At 42.3% G+C, this 23,069-nt stretch overlaps 1 protein-coding gene across 1 annotated transcript; it reads right to left on the reverse strand.

The window, feature by feature from the left end:
• Positions 1 to 7,416: 7,416 nt before the first annotated feature.
• On the reverse strand, positions 7,417 to 15,494 carry LOC106909708 (claudin domain-containing protein 1). The gene is made up of 4 exons (XM_014976144.2): positions 14,753 to 15,494; positions 13,528 to 13,635; positions 13,253 to 13,390; positions 7,417 to 11,843 (listed from the first exon to the last, which is right to left on the reverse strand). The coding sequence occupies exons 1-4, from the start codon at positions 15,042 to 15,044 to the stop codon at positions 11,623 to 11,625; spliced, it is 759 nt and encodes a 252-aa protein (XP_014831630.2). The 5' UTR covers positions 15,045 to 15,494; the 3' UTR covers positions 7,417 to 11,622.
• Between the last annotated feature and the right edge of the window lie 7,575 nt (positions 15,495 to 23,069).

Raw genomic sequence — 23,069 nt, forward strand, 5'->3', positions numbered from 1 at the left:
GAGAAAAACCACTGCGCCTGTCTCAGAGCGCCGCGTGCGAGTGAAAGGTGGGGCGGGGGAAACAGAAACACGTAATCGACAAGTCACGTTATTGGTTGGATTTTAATCGGTGCGATTTGCATGATGTTTTCACAGTTGCGATCTCGACTGGTCTTGAAATAAAATGCTGAGTCTTCAGCGTCCAAGACCGAGACCAAATGCGGTCGAGTCCGAGACCGCAACACTGTCAAAGGGGGAAAAACCAGTAGAGGGCTGCGGCACTTCTCTATATGCAGAGAAGGTAAGGTAGCCACTGGTCCCAGTCTGTACCGGTTTCATTGACAAACTTGCGCAACATTTGTTTCAAGGTCTGATTGAAGCGCTCTGTCAGGCTATCTGTCTGAGGATGGTATGGAGTGGTCTTCAGGGACTGAGGGCAGGCTTTTGCAGAACAGAGTCACATCAGATCGTATCCCAGGCCAGTCAAAATATTTTCTGATGCTGGCCATTGTCTTGTGCTTTCCAAGATGACCAGCCCATGGAATGGAATGTCCTAAAGACAGCACTACCTTCTGGACTGGTTCAGGAACCACCAACTGCAATGCTGACCCCTGCTGACGATATAGGATGCCATCTTTCAGCAAAAATCCCCCCAAGCCCCAGGATGTTTATTTCCCTCTGCTTTCTGAAATAAAGATGTTAAAGCTGGATCACTGTGCTGCATTTCTCTGAAGCTGTGCGTTCAGACCGCAGCGGGTGAATTAATGGTAATTTAAGTGGAGTTGCTTAATTTCATTTGTTATAAGTTATTGGAGCCACAGTCAGTGGTTTGTGTCACTACGGAGAAAAAGTTAGATGCATTTATCTGCTTTATGTGTGATGGGAAATATACAATATATAGTTACACTGCTTACGTTAATGGTGTTTTAAAAACAAAACCAGTAAAAACTTAACTGAGTTAATATGTCAGGTTCCCTCCTCACCCTCATCTTGATAAGAACAGAGCAGTCCGCTGGTTTCTGTCCAGACTGTGATCAAGCGCAGCTGACACTTGGTGCGCAGACAGTTTCAACTTTACGCACAGAGAACATCGTGGAGCTCATTATTAATCACACTAAGAACAATATCTGTCAGAGAATCATCTCTGATCTGGACTCTTTAACGGACCAGAGGCTTTGGAGCGTCTAGCGCAGCTGATCCGCTTCTGCGGGGTTTTTCTCCCGCAGGCCGAGGGAAGTGTTGAAGGATCAGGAAACGATCAGAGTTCTGCCGTCTTCTAATCACGTAATTTCGTGAAATGTTACCCGATTTCAAAAATGGTCTCGCAGAGAAATACTAAATGTTTCGTTTGATGACTACAAATTGGAAAACAATGTTTTTCTTTGACGGACAACGAAAAATCTCTAGCGCCACCTCTGCTCCAAACTACGAACATTGTCAGCCCCTCTTCAGGTTTTTTTTTTTTTTGTGGAGGATCAGTAAATAACTTATTGGTGTTTTACAACCACCAGGTATGAAGTGCCTTAGCCTTTGAGTTGCACCACAGCGCAGCACATTTGAAACATCCAGGAGATCAATATCAGCTCGTTTTTATGAGTACAAGTATAAAGGAGGCTGGTATCGCGACTGATATAAATCTATTTATTTATGTAATCACATGGACTTATATAAAGTTTTATAAATTTTCTTTTCATATATTTAGAGGGGGGTTGGGGGGCCAGTACCCCCCCAACCCCCCTCTGGCTCCGCCTCTGAACACAGGCAGATCTTGACCCAGCACTGCTGGAAACGGCAGATTCTCAGCCACACCAATATTTAGAAGATAAAGTTGGTCTTGTACTTTAATATACAAGTCTGCTGTTGGATATGACAACTCATCTCCATGAATGCAGCGGACAGGGATTGTTTCCACATTAACTTTAATTGCTGGAACAAAGTCTCTGTGCACCAGAGTTTGAGTACTTCCTGAGTCAATGAGTGCCTTTAATTGTTTACCCTCAGCTTCAATTGAGGTCGTCCTTAAACCAAACGCCACTTTGGAGTCCATACTTTGTGTGGGCACAAAACACATTTGTGTTATCTTTGTGGAGTTCTTCGGGCACATTGGTTTTGTGTGTCCTTCCATCCCACACAGATAACAAATCACTGTCTTGGCTGGGACTTTTGATGGAACATTCAATGACTGGACCTTTAGACGTTTACTCACCCCTGCCTTTTGGTAATAGGGAACAGGTCTTGCAACCTCCCTCATCTTCCATGCTTTTTGACTCCAGGGTTGTCCTTTTTTCCGTGCTGCCACAAACACGTCAGCCAGCTGCGCAGCCTCTGCAGCCAACTTTGGGTGATGTTCTTTAATCCATATCTGCAACTCAGGAGACAGCATTCTTAAATATTGTTCTAAAATGATTATTTCACCGACCTCATGCATTTTTTTGTCTTGGCATCACCCACTTTCCATACAACTCCTTCAATCTTGCATACAATTCTTTTAGATTCTCCTCAGGTTTTACTTCCAATGATCAAAATCTCAATCTGTATGTTTCAGGATTAATGTCGTACTTTTGAAGCACCGCTTCTTTAACTTTATAATACTCCAAAGAGTCATCCATATCCATGTGACCATACGCACCTCTTGCTTTGCCAGTGAGCAATGGAATCAGATAAAAAAACCTAATCTGCTTTTTTCCACCGGCAAACTAGAACCATGCGTTCCAATGTTGTTAGAAAATGTTCAATGTCATCCTCATCCGTTAGTTTTTCAAGTCTGGGTTCATGAGAGTAAAACTGACCTGAGGGAGCATGCATTTGCTCATTATTGCAGCAGGTAGGATCATCACCTTCATTTGATTCTGCATTGGATTGTTGAGACTCATCCAATTGAGGCTCAGGAGCAGGGGTGGTACGTGCTTGCACTTCCACCTGTAGCAGCTGAAATTGGTGTCGCAATGCTCTGAAGCGCTGTTCCTGCCGATTAAACTCCTCCCTCCGTCTTGCTTCCTGGGCTTCCTGCTGGCCCATATGAGAATGAAGAATGGAAATCACTTCTGATAATGTTGGTTCCTTACCCTCATTACTATCCACCCCTCCAGAGGCTCCATTTTCCTCTCCAACTTGCTCCTCCATTCCAACAGGCTAGTTTTGAGGATCTCCTTTTGGTCCTTTGGCACTCTTTCCTGCACTTTGCATGGCTTGGTAAGAGGAGAGGGGCTACTAAAAAAAATAACTGGTGCCTTTAACTGCAAGATCCCACTTCTGACACCACTGTGAGGAACCGAGCAGTTAAGAAACAGCCAGGCACCGGTTTAAAGTCAAAAATAGTTATTTTTTATTTAACCCAAAACAAAACTTGGGTAAATAATAGGAAAAATAACAAAAACTGGGCCCATAAAAGAGGTCAAAGTAACAGACATCAACTCAAACAAACAGACCTAACTAACAAAGAAAAAGGGGAAACTTAAATACTGGCTGATCAGGCCACATACAAAACACCAAGGGGAAAATACACAAAAACCTAACTGGAACTAACAGAAAAATCCAATTCCCCCCCTCTGGATGATGAGAAGTGTATAAACCAATTTGCAGTCTCAGCTGGCTTGCTCCACCCCTTCTCCACCTCTCTGCTCTCCTAAAGGATTGGAGCAGCCAGCACTGAGGAAACTCAAAAACAAAGGTTAAATCAAGCAAAACACAACAATGTAAACTAAAATGTGCGCACTTATTCTAGAATACAATGTGATGTGTTGCCTTCTAAACAAAACCAATTATTCTGAAAATTAAATCCTAGACGTTAAGAAACCAAAATATAAGTGGGGTGAACCTGTTTGTAGTGGAAGTGAATGTGAACCTGTTTGTAGTGGAAGTGAATGTGAACCTGTTTGTAGTGGAAGTGAATGTGAACCTGTTTGTAGTGGAAGTGAATGTGAACCTGTTTGTAGTGGAAGTGAATGTGAACCTGTTTGTAGTGGAAGTGAATGTGAACCTGTTTGTAGTGGAAGTGAATGTGAACCTGTTTGTAGTGAAAGTGAATGTGAACCTGTTGCGTGTGGTGAAAATGAATGTTACCACATTTGTGTGGCTGTAACTGCAGCCATCACACCCCCTCCAAGGAAAAACAGGAGGTAAAAATACATGTTTAAAATTGGAAATTAAATCTAACTTAAAACAATTGGGAGATGTCATTTTTAAGGCATTTTTCCCCAGCTCTACTTTATGTTAATACTTGATAGCTAGATTATATTTCTTCACTTTTTAATTTTTTGTTAAATGAGGCTTAATGATTTCAGAAAGTCAGATTTAAATGATAAAGTGCAGGTTATGCAAAATAAACGAACATCCTTTGAAAGGAGCAGCTACAAATCCTTGATATGGGTATCAATTTATGATGCCAACAATTAAACGAAACCGACTTCCTCCTCTCTGTTTATACAAGAACTAACAGCACTACCAGGTGGTTTCCCTCTTTGCACTTCACAAGGAAAATGTTGCGACCGAGTATCACCTTTGTGGTTTTTCCTTTTAACTCTTAACAGCTGATTGAAGCCGTGCCAGAAACAGAAGTTCAGCTCCGACAGTTGCTGTGGTTACTCACAGGCATGGGGATCTTGGACAGATCTTTGCCGATGCAGTTCTTCATGATGCTCCAGAGGTTCAGAGAGTAGTTGGGCTTGTCGGGGATGCGTGTTCGCCTCTTTTTCAGCGGCACCAGGTCCTGAGAGGGCGACTCCTGGTTCATCGCGAGCGGCTCCTCGTTGAGCTAAAATATGCCAAATTAAAAGGTTTGAATATCTGTGTTGATGTCTCTGATCCAAGGTCAACCAGCCCCCCCACTTTTATGAAATCCAACTTTCTTTATATCTTTAAAATGACAGCGGCACAAACGAAAATTTTTGCAGCACAAACCAGCACAAACATAGCACTAATGTTTGACACCGATTTTGTTTGATTTCATAAAAGTGGGGGGGCTGGTTGACCTTTTGACCTTTACACTTTCATTAATATCTTCAAAGCCAAAGCAGCACAAACGAAAATTTTTGCTGCACAAACCAACACAAACGTAGCTGAGTTGATTGCCACCCATTTTGTCTGATTTGAAGAAGGTGGTTAACCTTGGATGACCTCTGGAAACATTTCTTTATATCTTTAAAATGATAGCCACAAACGAAAATTTTTGCTGCACAAGCCAGCACAAACGTAGCACAAACGTTTGACACCCATTTTGTCTGATTTGAAGAAGGTGGGGGGTTGGTTAACCTTGGATGACCTCTGGAAACATTTCTTTATATCTTTAAAATGATAGCCACAAACGAAAATTTTTGCTGCACAAGCCAGCACAAACGTAGCACAAACGTTTGACACCAATTTTGTCTGATTTGAAGAAGGTGGGGGGGCCAACCTCACTCAGGTGGGTAAAGTCGGGCTCCCTTAATGACAGCTGTTGGCACGGCTTTCATTCAAAGTTTCAGGTTTCAGCTGTTTCCAGTGAGAAGTGAAAGTGGAAACGAGCCTGTTGTTGTTGCTTCTCAGGTGGTGCTGGGCCAGGAAAAGGTGAGGCGAGCGATGAGGACGATGATAACGAGTTTTTTGATGCCCCTGAGTTTATAACCATACCTGCAGACCCACAGTTCCACAAGTCAGTGTCACTGTCTCTTTAAGAGCCTATATATTCATTTCACATATTTACTCATTTGCATACTGGCTTCTTTGTGTTTTTCCTGCTTGTTAACATAATTGCTGTATGACAGGAAAGATGAGATTTCATGGTATGACAAGGTAAGCAAAAATACGGCGCTGCTGCATTCATACAAATGTTTGACAAAATGGCTGACAGCATTTAAACTCTTACCTTAATCAATAACTCTTCATAACTAATCATAATTCCTCACAGGGGGTTTATGGGTTGATGTAAATATCCATAGCGGTCAGTGTCCAGTTCGAGTGAAAGGAGGCGCGCGGGATCCGCGCTGAGGTAAACTTTAGATATCCAGCTGCTGCAGAGCACGAGGCAACGCGCAGAGGCCAGCGATGTGATTGGTCCGGCTTTAAATGCTAAACTGTAAACATTTATTCTATAAACATATCTTTTAGGAATAAATCTGCTCTGATAGTGAAACTCTCGGAGCAACAGAAACACTTGCAGTCCGGCTTAAAAATTTATTTTATTTTCCTAAAAAAACAAAAAAAAAAACAAGAAAGGCTTAGCCTGGCGGTGGCGCTAGTAAAGCATGGCGGCCGCCAGGCCTACAATGCACTGGGGGAAACCCTGAAATTTAATAAAATCTTGGTAGCTTCAAGCAACGAGAATGGAAAACATCAACAGTAAAAACATTAAATTGCTTTCATTTGACGTATGAAGCCTAATATTGATGCAGACTTTGAGGCGAGTCAAAGTTCAGCCTCTTCCTGACTGAGTGAAAGCATTTCTCAGTTGGTTGACAAAAATGACATAAAAACGTGATTTAACTCTACTAACATTTCTGAACATGTTGCAGGCATTAAATTCAGGTTTAACAACTTTTATTCTCTTTCAAAATACATGTCCAACTTTAAATTGTCACCATGTTTTGGTTGAGATTAGTCTCAACTCAGGCCTCTAGCTCATTGTAACAACCTAAATAAATGTTTATGCTGTTGGATTCACTTTTAGTAAATGAAGTGATATTACTTTGTAAAAAGGCAAAGATTTTTATTTTTGTAGAAAATTTCTGAGTTTTGAAGCTCTGCACACAGCTGCTTCACCTGAATGACATGTGCTCTTGTCTTTCCCATTTTAAGAAGAAATTACCGTTTTGTGACACAGCATATTCCTGCACCAGGAGTTCATAGACTATTTTTTAAAAGTTTCTGCCGAATTTTATCTTCCAGAAATGGAAATTTCTTGGATTGTGTAACAGTTCTCTGCTTTTGATTTTCCAACTGCTGACTAAATGTCTCTCATCTAAAGGTTGGATTTTTCTACATGATTTTATGTCAGGTTTTTGCTGTTGCAACAAAACCAGGAATTTGTTTCAGGAAATGTGGGTTAATTCATTTATGAATGACCCCAGTTGACATTTTCATACTTCACCTGAACGCTTCAACTGTTTTAAGCTTTGAACATTTCCATTTTCATGTTTGGTTTCACTTTACTCAGGTTTTAAAACCTCAAAGTGCTTTCTCTCACAGGACCGAGACTTTTGCCTGCTCCGCCCCGGAGAGCCCCTCTTCCAGACGTTCTCAGGAGAAACAGTGAAATACCAGGGCGACGAAGCGCTCTACGCTTTCTTCATCAACGAATGCGCTTATTACGAGAAAGGCATCGCGCTGTCTCTGGCCAGGAAGAGGCGTGTGACCGTCCCTTCTATCCGTGTGCAAACGGACGAGGAAGAACGAGCGAGCGAGCAGAGTTTTGCATCAGAGGAAGAGGAGTGAAGACGTTCTTCATAAGAGACTCGTGTGAAATTATTTTTAGCAACAATTTTTATTTATTTATTTGTTTTTATTGAAATGACAACACGTACAAGCCTTGCATATGCGCACACACATTTACACACATAGAAAAAGTTTCACTTTAGGTTCACAAACATGTTTCAACAAATCATTCAGGGATAGAAGAGCCGTTTGTGTTTGATGCTTGGATGAGTAAAATACAATCCAACTCAGCAGAACTTTTATCAAATCATTCGGAAATGTCATGAAACTTTGGAAAACGATGCTCATCTGTTACCATCCAGCAAGTGTGTCTATTTCCTCCAGATATATTTATATTTATCTATCAATGCAAAATTACATGAATATTCAGGATATGATTAAAGTAATGTAAAATTGCAGAACAAATTCAGCAGTTTTTCCACATATGGCCTTAAAGTATATTCATAATTAAAAAGGGGCAGACATACTCTCCCTTATTTCTGATGACTTTCTTTCACAGCAGCGATTTTTAGCGATCAAAGAAACATCAAACACAAAGCAGGAAACAAAACCACAAAAACAGCCAGATGGACAAAACAGAAGGTTTTAAATGAAATGTTTCCCCCTACAAAATCAGATCAAATGTTACAAATGTGCATGAAAAGTAACAAAATGACATACTTTGTATATATAAAGAATAAATAAACCAGTTAAATAATAATAAAAAAAAGCCATCAATGTGGACATTTTGTCAGGACTAACATGGACGCAGTAATAATCTTTCACTTCTCAGTGACAAAGCATTCTGCGTCAAAAGCCTCTGAAGAAGATTACACAAATGTTTTTTGTGTTTTGCTTGAAACATTCAGTACATAAGGTGTGTCTGTCACACAGGTGTGGTCTCATAACTCTGAGACAGTCACTGAATTGTCATTCTTCACTGTAACTTTGAATAAGATCATAGGAGCAATTGTGAAATAGCAGAAATTATTCAAAGTTCATGACCTTTTTTTGCTTTAAGAACATACCGCTAAAACACCGTGTACTGATGTACATAAAATCCGATTCAAAACGGATTTTATGTACATCAGTACACGGTGTTTTAGCGGTATGTTCTTAAAGCAAAAAAAGGTCATGAACTTTGAATAATTTCTGCTATTTCACAATTGCTCCTATGATCTTATTCAAAGTTACAGTGAAGAATGACTGTAACTTATAAGGTTATAACGTCGTTATAACCTTATAACGACGTCTTATAAGGTCGTTATAAGACCTTATAACGACCTTATAAGGTCGTTATGAATATTAGGTTCCAGATTGGAAAGATTGAAATGTATGTATTTTATACGTTTTAAAAATCGCCTTCAAAATAAACATTAATTTGCTTATGTGTTGCTTCAGTAGCTGAACATCAACCACAAGCTTTTTGAAGCTTCAACAAGTTTCCACTATAACTCTACCTGGATGTTTGACAGCTCCTTTCCAAAGATTCGATGCTGCTTTTAGGCGTAACTCACAGGTTTCCTTCATAGCTGAGGTTGGAACTTTTAGTAGATTTGTAGCTATTGTTTGTTTTGGATCTTCATTTCGCATTACCTAACTGTGCCAAGTCTCACCCGTTCAACCTAATCTGCTCCTCTCAGAAAAATGAAAGCTGATGAGGATGTTCAAGCTGTTTCAGGAAACTACGTCCACAGTGAACCACGTTTTGAGATGGTGACTGTCCAGATAAAATTGAAGCTTCATCGAAATTTGTCTTCACCCACATTGAAAAGCAAAGTGTCTTCTGAAATTTTAAAAAATTAAGATCAGAGAAGCAGGGTTTCCCCCAGTGTGTTATAAGCCTGGCAGGACACCAGGGCTTTACTTGGCCCCCCACCAGGCTTAGCATTGCTTATTTATTTATTTTTTAATGTTTGCATTTTTTTAAGACTTTATACTTGGTGTTCAGATATTAAACTTCCAATAAAACGTAATTATCAAATTAAATTTTCTAATTTCCTGTCAACTTTAAATATCTTTTAACTCAAAAACATGACGGGTCGCTGGATGAGTGACTGCCGAGCTTAGCACGTTTTCTGGAGGAAACCTTGAGAGAAGACTAAAATCTCAATCCATGTACAAGTAGTGCATATCTGACTGCTACAGGCAGTCACTGCCATTGTTTCTGGTGTATTAAACAAAGTGATTGGAATGATGGAGGAAGAAAATGAAATCCAATTCCTTTAACTTAAATCAACAGTTAGATGATTTTGTTTGCTTTGTCGTTTCAAAGCAAACGACCAAACTGGGTAGCATTAAACTATATAGACGGCCTTCCTCAGCTTGATTGATAATTTGTGCGCTACGCCTAAAAGCTTGGAATATGGTGGAGGTGATGACTGCAAAAAGTGTAAGGTTAAAGGTCAGTCTGCCAGGTGACCTTTTACCAAATATTCCAGGGGACAGTATACGTTTGAGACTGTGAATATAGTTTTTTTTCCGTGGGTGGATTACAGAAAAATTCACAATAATTTCAAACCTGAGCTTCCAAATCTTGTTTTTACTTATTGACATTCTTTGTTGTATAATCATTCCAACTTGGAAACAAGAAAAGCTGTTAAATTAATAGTTAAATCCCAAAACGACATTCATGGCAAGGAGTGTGCTGTATGTAAACTTCTGACCAAAACTGCTCCCTCCAGTTGGAGGTTTCTCAAAGCTTTAAAATCCTCCTTGATTCACTACTACAATTCACCTTATCCTGTTTGATATGCACAATATTTATACAAATAAATAATAAAAAAAACACACACAAAGCAATTTAAAGCACACCTGCTTAGATGGATGACTGTGTCTTAAGTGACGTCTGTTGTTTTTTCCTGAAATCGTTACAACCTCTTGGCTCAGATAAGTGAACAGGCAGCATTCTGCTCAGCTCCTTATCAGATGAGGATCGTTCGAGGCGTGCAGCGTGCATCAACAGCGTACAAAGATCACAAGGAAGGAAGCAGCCGGCTTACAAAATACTTAAGTATCAAAATTATTTGAAAGAAGGTGCATGAAGGTCAAATCCTTCTCTGTATCTCAACCAAATTAATGCGTCCAAACTAAAACAGGCAGATGAATTTTCACTTTATAATTTAAGCTACACGATGGCTTCACTTTGCTGCTGCTAGTGGTTGGGGCTGCCTGTTCTTTTCCACTTCAGCAAGATACGAGGGATTGCTGCAAAGTAAAAGTCAATGTCCCACTTTCTTGGCCTGGAGGAGGGATTGCTGCAAAGTCAGTGACTTGATGCAATCAATAGTGATTTCTCAATAGTTTGCCAATTAGTGTTATAAACTGAACCCGACTGCAATCCATTATAACTACAATTTTTGCTTAGAAATTAGATCGGCATGTTTCATAAAGGGCTTTGAGATGATAATTATTGTAAATCGCTGAAATATAAATACATTGATTTGAAGATCAAAAGCAACTAATCCAAGACTGAAGACAGGGCACACTCCCTGCTGATTAACTCCATAAACGTCCTCAACAGGAACAACCTGCCAATAGCATCTGGCATCCAAGTCCTGATTTATGGCACCCTTCCACTATGAGGTATGAGGATGTTTTATGTCTTGTGGCGACATGGATCATTTAATAACTTAAAAGGTTCAACTTGGTTCAGGACAGTTCACATGCCAACTTTAAAAAAAAAAAACCTTTTCATTTCGTGCCTTTGTTTTGGGGGGTGTTTGCCTCAGAAACCTCCTCCCATGGCCTAGTTTCACATGACAGTGGGTGGTGCACTTGGGTCTAACATGTTTTTGATCTTCATTATTTTTTCAGCAGATTAAGTGACACACACAGCCAAACCACAGCATAACAAACCTCCACCTTGCTTTGCTATAGCCTGACTGTAGCAAACCAGTGAACTACTCTTGTGGAGTTTGGTGTCGTCGTTTTCAGAAGACATAAAAGAAAAGGTGTCGCTTTTAAAAGCGTTGAGGAAACCTTGTTTTTACTCCTGTGGAAGTAAATTATATTAAAGCTTAACCAGACATCCAGGCAGGTATTTTTTAATATTGTTGATTTCGAGGTTTTACCAACAAATCTAAATTTAAAAAAATCAGCTAATTTTCTGTATTTCTGACCTGGACTTTGTGCCACACTCAACTTTATCTTTCCACATCAGCAGCCCTATAGAAAAATAAAAATGAAATGAATGCAGCATACTGTAGGGTTTTTACTCTAGACTTTAAAACATAAGGTGGGATAAAAACCACATATTCACGCCACCCGGTAGGCAGTCATGCGGTAGTAGTTCTGGCTGTGACTGCGCGCCGCCCACACCAGCAGCGCGGCAGCCATCATGTGCAGGGGCGAGGAGATGAGGGCCAGGTAAAGGGACCAACCGAGGGAGCCGTCCACCTTGTCGGGAAGCATCGACACCCTGTGGAGCAGGTCCATCCCAGCCAGGTAGCAGCACACTGTGGCCAGGGTGCACAGACCTGGAAAATGCATGACGACACAGACACCTGTCAAAAGTTTGCCTTGCTAATCCGGTTTCTGACGTGAATCCTGAGGAAAAAGTATGCTGCGGTTAACTGAAACGTGAAAATATAAATTGACGTACAGGGGTAAAACCGTTTACGTTTGTCTCAACGATCCTGTTTTCTGGGTTTGCTTTTTGTTCTGTTCTTTGTCAAGACGATTCCACGGTATTTCACTGTCTGTGACTGAACTCGAATCAGTCAGTCCTGCTCCAACCCATGATGTTGCGTTCTTGGTATGCTTGTACAGAAATGGAAAGTTGATCACTTCCTAGATGAAAATCTGAAGAGGCTCTGATAAGAACTGCAACGTCGCTCATCGAATCAAACTACCAAACCACGACTTTTCACTGTAGCCAATCAATGAACTTTCTGCTCAGCATCTCATTACTCTGTTTTATGCTCCTTTGCGCTGACTTTGGGTTAGATGTTCTCCATTTCTTTATCTGTTTTACATATACAATCACTGGCCACCTTACTAGATACACATTTCTAATTGGCTATTATAAAACTAGTGAATCAAGCAGTCAAAGGGCCTGAAACTTAATGAATTAGGCATTGAGATGAGGTGAAGCCAACCCGTTGAAGTTCAAACTAAGCGCCAGAATCTGGAATAAATTGGATTAAAGTGTCTTTGCATGTAGGTCCTACTTTCTGAGAGGGATATTTATGCCCACTCAGGGGAGGAAATGAACCGAAGTACAGACGATTAGTGAGCAACAGTTTTTTGTGGCCTAAAACGCCTTGTCGATGTCAAAGGAGTACAGAAACATTAGCTTAAGAAGACAGACAGGCAGCAGAAGCTCAACTAAAACTCTTTAGTGTTAATGTCTGGAGAACACCATATCAGAAAGCTAACTTTGAGCCGATGCGCTAGCAGAAGAGCCCACCAGATGCCAGTCCTGACAGCTAAAATTAGGAAAACTAAACGTACAATTCGCACAGGCTCATCAAAACTGGACAGTAACGTAACAGAAAAACGTTTCCAGGTTGATTCGAGTTGCTCCGTTCAGGGTGTCAGTGGGGTTCTTGTGTGGCATATATTTTGTCAATGCATTTTGAGTCCCCAGCAAAAATGATGTCCAAACTTGGACTAGAAAAGTTAACTATATACTGTACTTATATGAGAGCCATTTAGATAATTTTACTGTACTGGAAGTTCTGATTTTGTGGATGTGAATTAAAGCAGAAATGCTTTCATTTTATTTGATTTTTTTTTTACAGTACTGTACATCCTGGCACATGGAGGACAGAAAACATTGACAAGTAGGTCACCCTTTGAAGAGTCTGTGCTGACATCTTAATTAGAGTTGTAAATGACAGACTGCATTGCTTGCTACCTTGAGATGCAGAAAAACCGGTCTTACCAGCCAAGAGATGAAGAACTCCAATGCCCAATGTGGGAGTGAGGCTTCTGCAAAGGCAGGCGCAAAACCCAATCAGGCCCGCCAGCACAACCAGACCGAGAGACGACAGTGGCAGCAGAAACTGGCACCTCCACAGATCTTTTCACAGGAGACACATCAAAACATGTCACTGGTAAACCACACTGTGACGAAGAAGTTACATGTTCGTTGTCATGCAAATTTCGGTCACGTAACAGAGGGTGGATTTTTGTCGTGTGTGTGTCTTCTGAACGTACAGGTGCGGAGCATGTCCTCTCCGCTGTTGTGGTTCCCTGGCTCCTTGTATTTAGGGGTGAACTGCTCCAGCAGAGTGAAGTTTCGACACTCCAGCAACATCTTCGAATCTGAAAGAGGCAGTCGCCATAGATTTAGTTGTTTACTTTGGGTACGAGTCGGAAAATTCAGTTAACAAAAACTGGAGCAAAACTGGGTGTAGTGTGTAAAAAAAAATCCCAACAATGTCACACACACACACACACAAAAACTGCCGTATCTGTAGCATCAATCCATCAATTTGCTAATCAGTGGAATAACTGTACTTATGCTTCAGTGACTAGAAAACACAAACTGCAGCCACTTCAGATGTTAATCAAATTCAGTTGAGTTATTTGTTCAAAGCTCATAAACCAATGGTATGTACCACTTCAGTAAATAAAAAGTTTCCAATAACATCATGCTCAGCCAGACTTTTTCACTTTATTGTGGTGTAAAGACCCCTGTGGCTAGGTTGGGCTTTCTCCTTATGTGCAACACTGATTACTGATATGAGACACCTGGGAACCTGGTGTTTTTTTTGTTAAACCTTGAGTGCCAACTCTGCTCTCCTCCACAGGTATGCTGCTCCCTTTCGCTTTGCAAATTAACTTAATTGCACATCACTACCATAGATTTAATTAATGGAAAACTTTGATTTTTACCTGTAGTTTGTGTTGAATGTTTTTACTCCAAAAACTCTTACACATGTGCAGATTGTGGCCTTTGAGTCTGGTCTGGTGATTTGGAACTATTTGATGCTTATTGCTTTTCTCGTAGGGTAACAATTGGAGCTCATGTTATTTTGTCGTGGTTGTGAGTCTTTGGCTGCTGTCCTGGTACCGGTGCTGCGTGCCGACGGCCACCGACAGATACAGGATGCTTGGCACGCAGGCGATAACCACAGCAGTGGCGTAGCGGTTGCGTAATAAAAACAAAACAAATAAAAAAAAAAAAAAGGCACCTCGTTAAAAGTGCTTGGGAGAAGAAACAATTGAACTGATACTAAAACGAAAAGAATGTGGCCTAACCCAATATAACCTTCATCAAGCTGCAGTGACTCACGGTTTTTGGCACATGCAATTCAGTTCATTAGAATAGATGATAGTCCAACCACTATGAGTAACACCTGCGGCGACAGGTGAAAGGTGTGCAAGCTGGGTATGTCTGCAGGTGTGCCTCGGGGCACTGGGGGTCACTGCCACATACCTGGCTCCCTGCTCCAGTGAGCAGAGGGTGGGACGAGCACGCACCGCCACCACAGCCCCACGGTCCCGTTGAGGCGGAACAGCGTGTCGCTGTAGGTCTTCTCGTCGAACTCCCCGGTCATGAACTCGTCGTAGAGGGAGCGCAGCTCGGACACGTTGGCCTCGCCGCGCACGGTGGGGCTGCTGTACTGGTACCAGTGCTGCGTGCCGATGGCCACCGACAGATACACGGTGGCCAGGATGCTCAGCACGCAGGCGATGACCAGAGCGGTGGCGTAGCGGTTGTCGACCATTGTTCACCCAGACGGACTTAAAGGGGGATTAAGTCGGCGGGGGTTGGTCTCGGCTCAGGCGGTACAGGGACGCGTTTCGGACATCCAGTCACGCCAACATGGCTGATTACGGTGGAGGAGAAAGTCGCGCAAAAAAAAAAAAAAAATTTAAAATAAAACAAACAGTAAAGGCGGGCTATTTTAATGACGGCACCTTGTCTCTTGTGCTGGACAAAGCCCCGCGGCTCGGCTTGGACACGCCATCTGTTCCGCTGTCCCACTTCCACAGATGGTGGGTGGCCTGCTGCAGCTACAGTCCGCAACAGCAGCCCCTCCTCAGCGGAAACAATGCATCAGTCCTCGGTAATAAAATGCGTTATGCCCCCAAAAAAGAATAATCAAGGCAGATTTATTTAGAGTTTATTTTTAGGATGCTCGGTGCACCCAGGATGCTGGGTACACACTATAATCCCTGCGTTTTCCTCTTCCGGTTAACCTTTCATTGCATAGGCAACGGTAATACCAAAATAAAATCCCCACTTCCTACAGAATCCAGTTATTGCTTTCATTTTTAACTGTTTTAATTTTCAGTGAACTGAGCTGCTGTAGTTTTACTTTAGTTTTCTTTTAAATTGGGAACTCTGTTGTTTATTCAGATGCTGTTATGTGACAAGAAGTATTCCACAACAATTTTAACTGACTGATTTAAGAGTTAAATGAGCAAGGGAAAAGTTCTCTGGATGAAAAATCTCCCAAACCCGAACCCCTCATATTAACTGTGATTTTGAAATTGCTGGGCTTCATTGCATTCCTGAAGATCTTTCACAGTGAGATCAGTCTTGATTGTATCTGCTGTCTTGTTTTTATATTTTTTTCTGAAACATCAGCTTTTGTTCTCAGATGGATTTTTCTCACTACCATTGTTGTTCCTATTAGTCATTCCCATTTCAATATCTGGACCGCAGAAAATCCCTTTTGTGCTTTAGGCCATTATGGAAAGTAAGTCCTGGCCTTTCTTTGTGCTACCAAAGGCAATGTCTGGTAAATAGGATTTAATAGTGGCAGAGGAACAATGACTAACAAAGAGACTCTTCACCTAAATAAACTGAAAGCCTTTCCCAGACTTACGAATGTGTCCAAACCTGATCCACTTTTGAGAAAGGTGAAACTCGTACAGTATAGTTGATCACCTGTACGTCTAGTTTCCACTACCAGATTCATTTTAGCTACGAAAACCTAAATGAGAGAACACACCTGAGTTTTGCAATCACTTTTATTTTCTAATTTTAAAGACTTAAAATGAAAATGAAACATACCAACACCATTTTAAACACACTTTGAATACATCTTTATAAATATTATAAGCTTAACAGCAGTTAGTCAAGGCTTAGAAGCATCTCAAGAAATAAGTTGCGTCCTTATTCAAAATTGATTTTTTTTCTTTTTTTTACTCATAAAAGACCATAAAATCACACAAACAGTTAATGTTCGACAAGAACATAAATGTCTTAAAGTATGCCTTCCAGGTGAATCCCTCAGCAACAAGTAAAAATAATTATTACATGTTTAAATCAAATTATTACAGCACAGTAATTATATTGTTATAGACATTAAGCTTTTATACAAGGAGTAATATGTAATAACATGCATTGTGTAATTAAGATCTTGATGTTTGTTCACATGTAGTGGACACCAGTGTACATTTGCAAACCCTGGATGATGTAGACCTGGAACCTGTCAAAACAAGTATGGGAGAAAATACGTCAGAAATGTAGCAAAATTTAAACAAACATGGACGTAAAAAAAATTGTAAATTTTGGTTAATTAAAGTAAGTAATTTTGTGAATAAATGCCAATAAATCTACACTGTTAGATCTCTAGTAATTAGTCAATGCAGGAAAAAGCAAAAGGTATAAAATAAATATTTCAGGACTTCAAACGAAAAAAAAATGTGATGGTAATAAGACATTACCTTATTTTAAACTTCATTAGGACATTAAAAATGTTTTCTTGTAGAAGGAGAAGCTTAGATTCAACTAGCTTGGAATCATTTTCTTTTCAAGAAGAAATAAAGATAAACTAGAACTGCAAGCAGTTAACGGATACGAAGCCCATCCAATAAAGTCTAGAAACAGATGTTTCTCTTTTTCGTTAAATTGCACAGCAAATATGTATCAATGCATTTCTATATATTTTCATAGAATATCTTTAGGACTTTTTAAAGATTCCTTCTTTGTGGTATAATAATGAAGAACATCTTACTTGTAGATGCAGTAACGTTGATTCCACTGCTCCTGATATCGTTAAACTCAGAGAAGAGAGTGAATGTGTATTTGGTTCCAGCACTGAGAGATGACACTGTGTGGCTAACTGGTTCATCTCCATCTGGTGCTCTGATGAATGTCTCTCTGCCATTAAACTGGAGAACAAAGCTGGTATAGTTGTTTATTTTATTCCACTGCAGAGTGATGCTGCTCTCATCTTGACTGGATGCTATGAAGCCGTCGGGATTTCCAGGAGCTAAAAACACAACATGATGGGAAGTTCATTCATGCCACTAAATCTAATTCTCCATGGAAAAGCTTTAACAATTATCCTTCACTCTAATCCAAACAGCTTCATCTCCATTAGCAGGACCCACTACAGAGGAAGGGCAAGAAGTGCCAAACTCGGCATGTTTCCATTATGATTTATTCAACTGCAATGAAAAAGCAAGAAATGGTGCAGCTCCAATACTCAATATTTGTAGTAGTACTTTGGGTTTGGGTTTTTCTTTTCAGGAATGTAATGTGTGAATTTTGGTGTACATCTTTTGACTGCATCATCTAAATCCAAAAGGTTACACAAGTAGAAAAATAGTTTTAGCAATTTAATACCAGAATGAGCTATATATATATATATATATATATATATATATATATATATATATATATATATATATATATATATATATATATATATATATATATATAAGCTGCTATCACAACTTGAGATTGACGAGGTACAACACAAATGCTACGGCATAAGGGAGGAGCCCAAAGGTAAGGTCAGGGGGGAGTTAACTACTCCCCACCCCGAGACTGGGTATGCAGCCCCAGTAATTAACGAACTATCAAAGCTGAACGAGACAGCAACTGACCTGAGAGAGAGAATCGTGGCCCGAATGAACACCAGGCAACCCCGACGCCAATTACAACGGCTGAGTGAAGTACCATCAGAAAGTCTCATTGAAGATGTGAATGCAGCATTGAGAACAATCCCTACCAACACCATAACAGAAACCAATGAGCTGATATACAACTCAGCATCAGTGATCCTTGAAATGCTCGGCTATAAGAGCAACCATGAGACCCAATATCCATCATGGAAAAGACGGTTAGAGGCTAAGATCAAGATAACAAGGAGGGAAGTGAGCCAGCTGTCAGAGCTCCTAAGGGGTGCAATGAAAAGATCAGTACCCAAGAAGTACAGCCAGATGCCCATACCTGAAGCACTCGAAACTGCCAAACAAAGGCTCCAAGCCTTGGCCAGCCGCCTAAAGAGATACACAAGAGAGAATGAAGCCAGGAGGATCAACCGGCTCTTCTCCACCCAACCAGCTAAAGTGTACTCTCAATGGCAGGGTACTAACAACAGAGCAGACCCACCAAGGCTGGAGACTGAACAATACTGGAAAGGCATATGGGAAAGGGAGGCGTCCCACAACAGCAAGGCACAGTGGCTAACCTCTCTACGAGAGGACCACAGCAACCTCCCTGAACAAGCCCCGGTAACCATCACTGTGGCAGATGTCCAAGAAAGAGTCTCGGGTATGAAAAACTGGACAGCACCAGGGCCTGACATGATCCATGCCTACTGGCTAAAGAAACTCACTGCCCTCCATGAGCGACTGGCAGCTCAACTGAACCAGCTGCTACAGAATGGGACTCACCCTGAATGGTTAACTGAAGGGCGCACAATCCTGATCCAGAAGGATCCCTCAAAGGGTTCAGTCCCATCCAACTATCGGCCAATAACCTGTCTCTCTACAACATGGAAGCTCATGTCAGGCATCATAGCGGCTAAGATAAGCGGACACATGGATAAATACATGAGCACGGCACAGAAGGGCATCGGCATAAATAGTAGAGGAGCCAAACACCAACTCCTTGTAGACCACACAGTCGCCCGAGACTGCAAAACCCGACACACCAACCTGTGCACCGCTTGGATTGATTACAAGAAAGCCTATGACTCAATGCCACACACCTGGATCATTGAATGCTTAGAGATGTACAACATCAATAGGACTCTAAGAGCCTTCATTGCAAACTCGATGGGGCTGTGGAAAACCACCCTTGAAGCCAACTGCAAACCACTTGCACAAGTGTCCATCAAATGTGGCATATACCAAGGAGATGCTCTGTCCCCACTGCTGTTCTGCATAGGCCTGAACCCCCTCAGCCAAATCATCAACAAGACTGGCTACGGATACCGACTTAAGAATGGGGCCACAATCAGTCACCTCCTCTACATGGATGACATCAAGCTGTACGCCAAGAGCGAGCGAGACATCGACTCACTGATCCACACCACCAGGATCTACAGCACTGACATTGGGATGTCATTCGGACTAGAGAAGTGTGGCCGGATGGTTACAAAGAGAGGGAAGGTCGTCCGCACAGAAGGGGTCTCACTCCCAGAGGGAACGATAGCAGACATAGAGCACAGCTACAAGTACCTGGGAATACCACAAGCAAATGGCAACCTCGATGAGGTCACAAGGAAAGGAGCCACAGCCAAATACCTCCAACGAATAAGGCAAGTCCTGAGAAGCCAGCTCAATGGCAAGAACAAGATCCGTGCAATAAACAGCTATGCCTTACCAGTAATCAGATACCCTGCCGGAATAATTAGCTGGCCAATGGAAGAGATGAAGGCCACGGATGTTAAGACTCGGAAGCTACTAACCATGCATGGAGGGTTCCACCCCAAATCCAGCACCCTGAGACTGTACACGAGCCGTAAGGAAGGAGGCAGAGGACTAGTGAGTGTGAGAGCCACTGTCCAGGATGAAACATCTAAGATCCATAAATACATCAAGGACAAAGCCTCAACGGACGATGTGCTCAGCGAATGTCTCAGGCAATGGGGAACAGAGGACGAGGTGCTGGAGGAACCATCATGGGAAGACAAGCCCCTACATGGGATGTACCACCGACAAATAACTGAAGTGGCTGATATCAGGAAATCCTACCAATGGCTGGAGAAAGCTGGACTCAAGGACAGCACGGAGGCCCTCATCCTGGCCGCCCAGGAACAGGCCCTAAACACCAGAGCAATAGAGGCTCAGATCTACCACACCAGACAAGACCCAAGGTGTAGGTTGTGCAAGGAGGCCTCTGAGACAGTCCAGCACATAACAGCAGGGTGCAAGATGCTGGCAGGGAAAGCGTACATGGAACGACATAACCAAGTGGCGGGCATAGTGTACAGGAACATCTGTGCAGAATATGGACTGGAAGCCCCGAGGTCAAAATGGGGGACACCCCCAAAGGTGGTGGAGAATGACCGAGCTAAGATCCTGTGGGACTTCCAGATCCAGACAGACAAGATGGTAATGTCGAACCAACCGGACATTGTGGTGGTGGATAAAGAACAGAGGAAAGCCGTTGTGGTGGATGTAGCAATACCAAGTGACCACAACATCAGGAAAAAGGAGCATGAGAAACTGGAGAAATACCAGGGCCTCAGAGAGGAACTGGAGAAGGCCTGGAAGGTGAAGACCACAGTGGTGCCTGTGGTCATCGGGGCCCTCGGGGCAGTCACCCCCAAACTGGAGCAGTGGCTCAAACAGATCCCAGGAACAACATCAGACATCTCAGTCCAGAAATGTGCAGTTCTAGGCACAGCCAAGATACTGCGCAGAACCCTCAAGCTCCCAGGCCTCTGGTAGAGGACCCGAGCTCAGAGGATGAAAGAGACCACCCACGGAGGGTGAGAGGGGAATTTTTTTTATACATATATCAATAGGACTCTAAGAGCCTTCATTGCAAACTCGATGGGGCTGTGGAAAACCACCCTTGAAGCCAACTGCAAACCACTTGCACAAGTGTCCATCAAATGTGGCATATACCAAGGAGATGCTCTGTCCCCACTGCTGTTCTGCATAGGCCTGAACCCCCTCAGCCAAATCATCAACAAGACTGGCTACGGATACCGACTTAAGAATGGGGCCACAATCAGTCACCTCCTCTACATGGATGACATCAAGCTGTACGCCAAGAGCGAGCGAGACATCGACTCACTGATCCACACCACCAGGATCTACAGCACTGACATTGGGATGTCATTCGGACTAGAGAAATGTGGCCGGATGGTTACAAAGAGAGGGAAGGTCGTCCACACAGAAGGGGTATCACTCCCAGAAGGAACAATAGCAGACATAGAGGACAGCTACAAGTACCTGGGAATACAGCAAGCAAATGGCAACATCGATGAGGTCACAAGGAAAGGAGCCACAGCCAAATACCTCCAACGAATAAGGCAAGTCCTGAGAAGCCAGCTCAATGGCGAGAACAAGATCCGTGCAATAAACAGCTATGCCTTGCCAGTAATCAGATACCCTGCCGGAATAATTAGCTGGCCAATGGAAGAGATGAAGGCTACGGATGTTAAGACTCGGAAGCTACTAACCATGCATGGAGGGTTCCACCCCAAATCCAGCACCCTGAGACTGTACACGAGCCGTAAGGAAGGAGGCAGAGGACTAGTGAGTGTGAGAGCCACTGTCCAGGATGAAACATCCAAGATCCATAAATACACAAAGGACAAAGCCTCAACGGACGATGTGCTCAGCGAATGTCTCAGGCAATGGGGAACAGAGGACAAGGTGCTGGAGGAACCATCATGGGAGGACAAGCCCCTACATGGGATGTACCACTGACAAATAACTGAAGTGGCTGATATCAGGAAATCCTACCAATGGCTGGAGAAAGCTGGACTCAAGGACAGCACGGAGGCCCTCATCCTGGCTACCCAGGAACAGGCCCTAAACACCAGAGCAATAGAGGCTCAGATCTACCACACCAGACAAGCCCCAAGGTGTAGGTTGTGCAAGGAGGCCTCTGAGACAGTCCAGCACATAACAGCAGGGTGCAAAATGCTGGCAGGGAAAGCGTACATGGAACGACATAACCAAGTGGTGGGCATAGTGTACAGGAACATCTGTGCAGAATATGGACTGGAAGCCCCGAGGTCAAAATGGGGGACACCCCCAAAGGTGGTGGAGAATGACCGAGCTAAGATCCTGTGGGACTTCCAGATCCAGACAGACAAGATGGTAATGGCGAACCAACCGGACATTGTGGTGGTGGACAAAGAACAGAGGAAAGCCGTTGTGGTGGATGTAGCAATACCAAGTGACCACAACATCAGGAAAAAGGAGCATGAGAAACTGGAGAAATACCAGGGCCTAAGAGAGGAACTGGAGAAGGCCTGGAAGGTGAAGACCACAGTGGTGCCTGTGGTCATCGGGGCCCTCGGGGCAGTCACCCCCAAACTGGAGCAGTGGCTCAAACAGATCCCAGGAACAACATCAGACAGCTCAGTCCAGAAATGTGCAGTTCTAGGCACAGCCAAGATACTGCGCAGAACCCTCAAGCTCCCAGGCCTCTGGTAGAGGACCCGAGCTCAGAGGATGAAAGAGAGAGAGAGACCACCCACGGAGGGTGAGAGGGGAATTTTTATATGTATATATATATATATATATATATATATATATATATATATATATATATACATTTTTTGTCTTGAAAACAGAGGTTTATATAAACTTCTTTAATACTTGGTTGAAATCCCTTTGAACTATTGAAACTTGCTTAAATCATCTTGACTAATACAATCATGCTTTTACTCATTAACTAATCTTGATAATAGTGAAATAGTTAATGTTTTTTAATGTTAAATGTATAACAATGGGAAAATGAAACTATACAAAAATGCATTGTTAGGGATTATGTTAAAAATCTTACCAGTGGCTGCTGTGAGCTGTACTCCGCTACTTCT

The sequence above is a fragment of the Poecilia mexicana genome, unplaced genomic scaffold (genome assembly GCF_051168715.1).
Source record: "Poecilia mexicana isolate PSO_F unplaced genomic scaffold, ASM5116871v1 scaffold_18, whole genome shotgun sequence".
In the NCBI taxonomy this organism is placed as follows: Eukaryota; Metazoa; Chordata; class Actinopteri; order Cyprinodontiformes; family Poeciliidae; genus Poecilia; species Poecilia mexicana.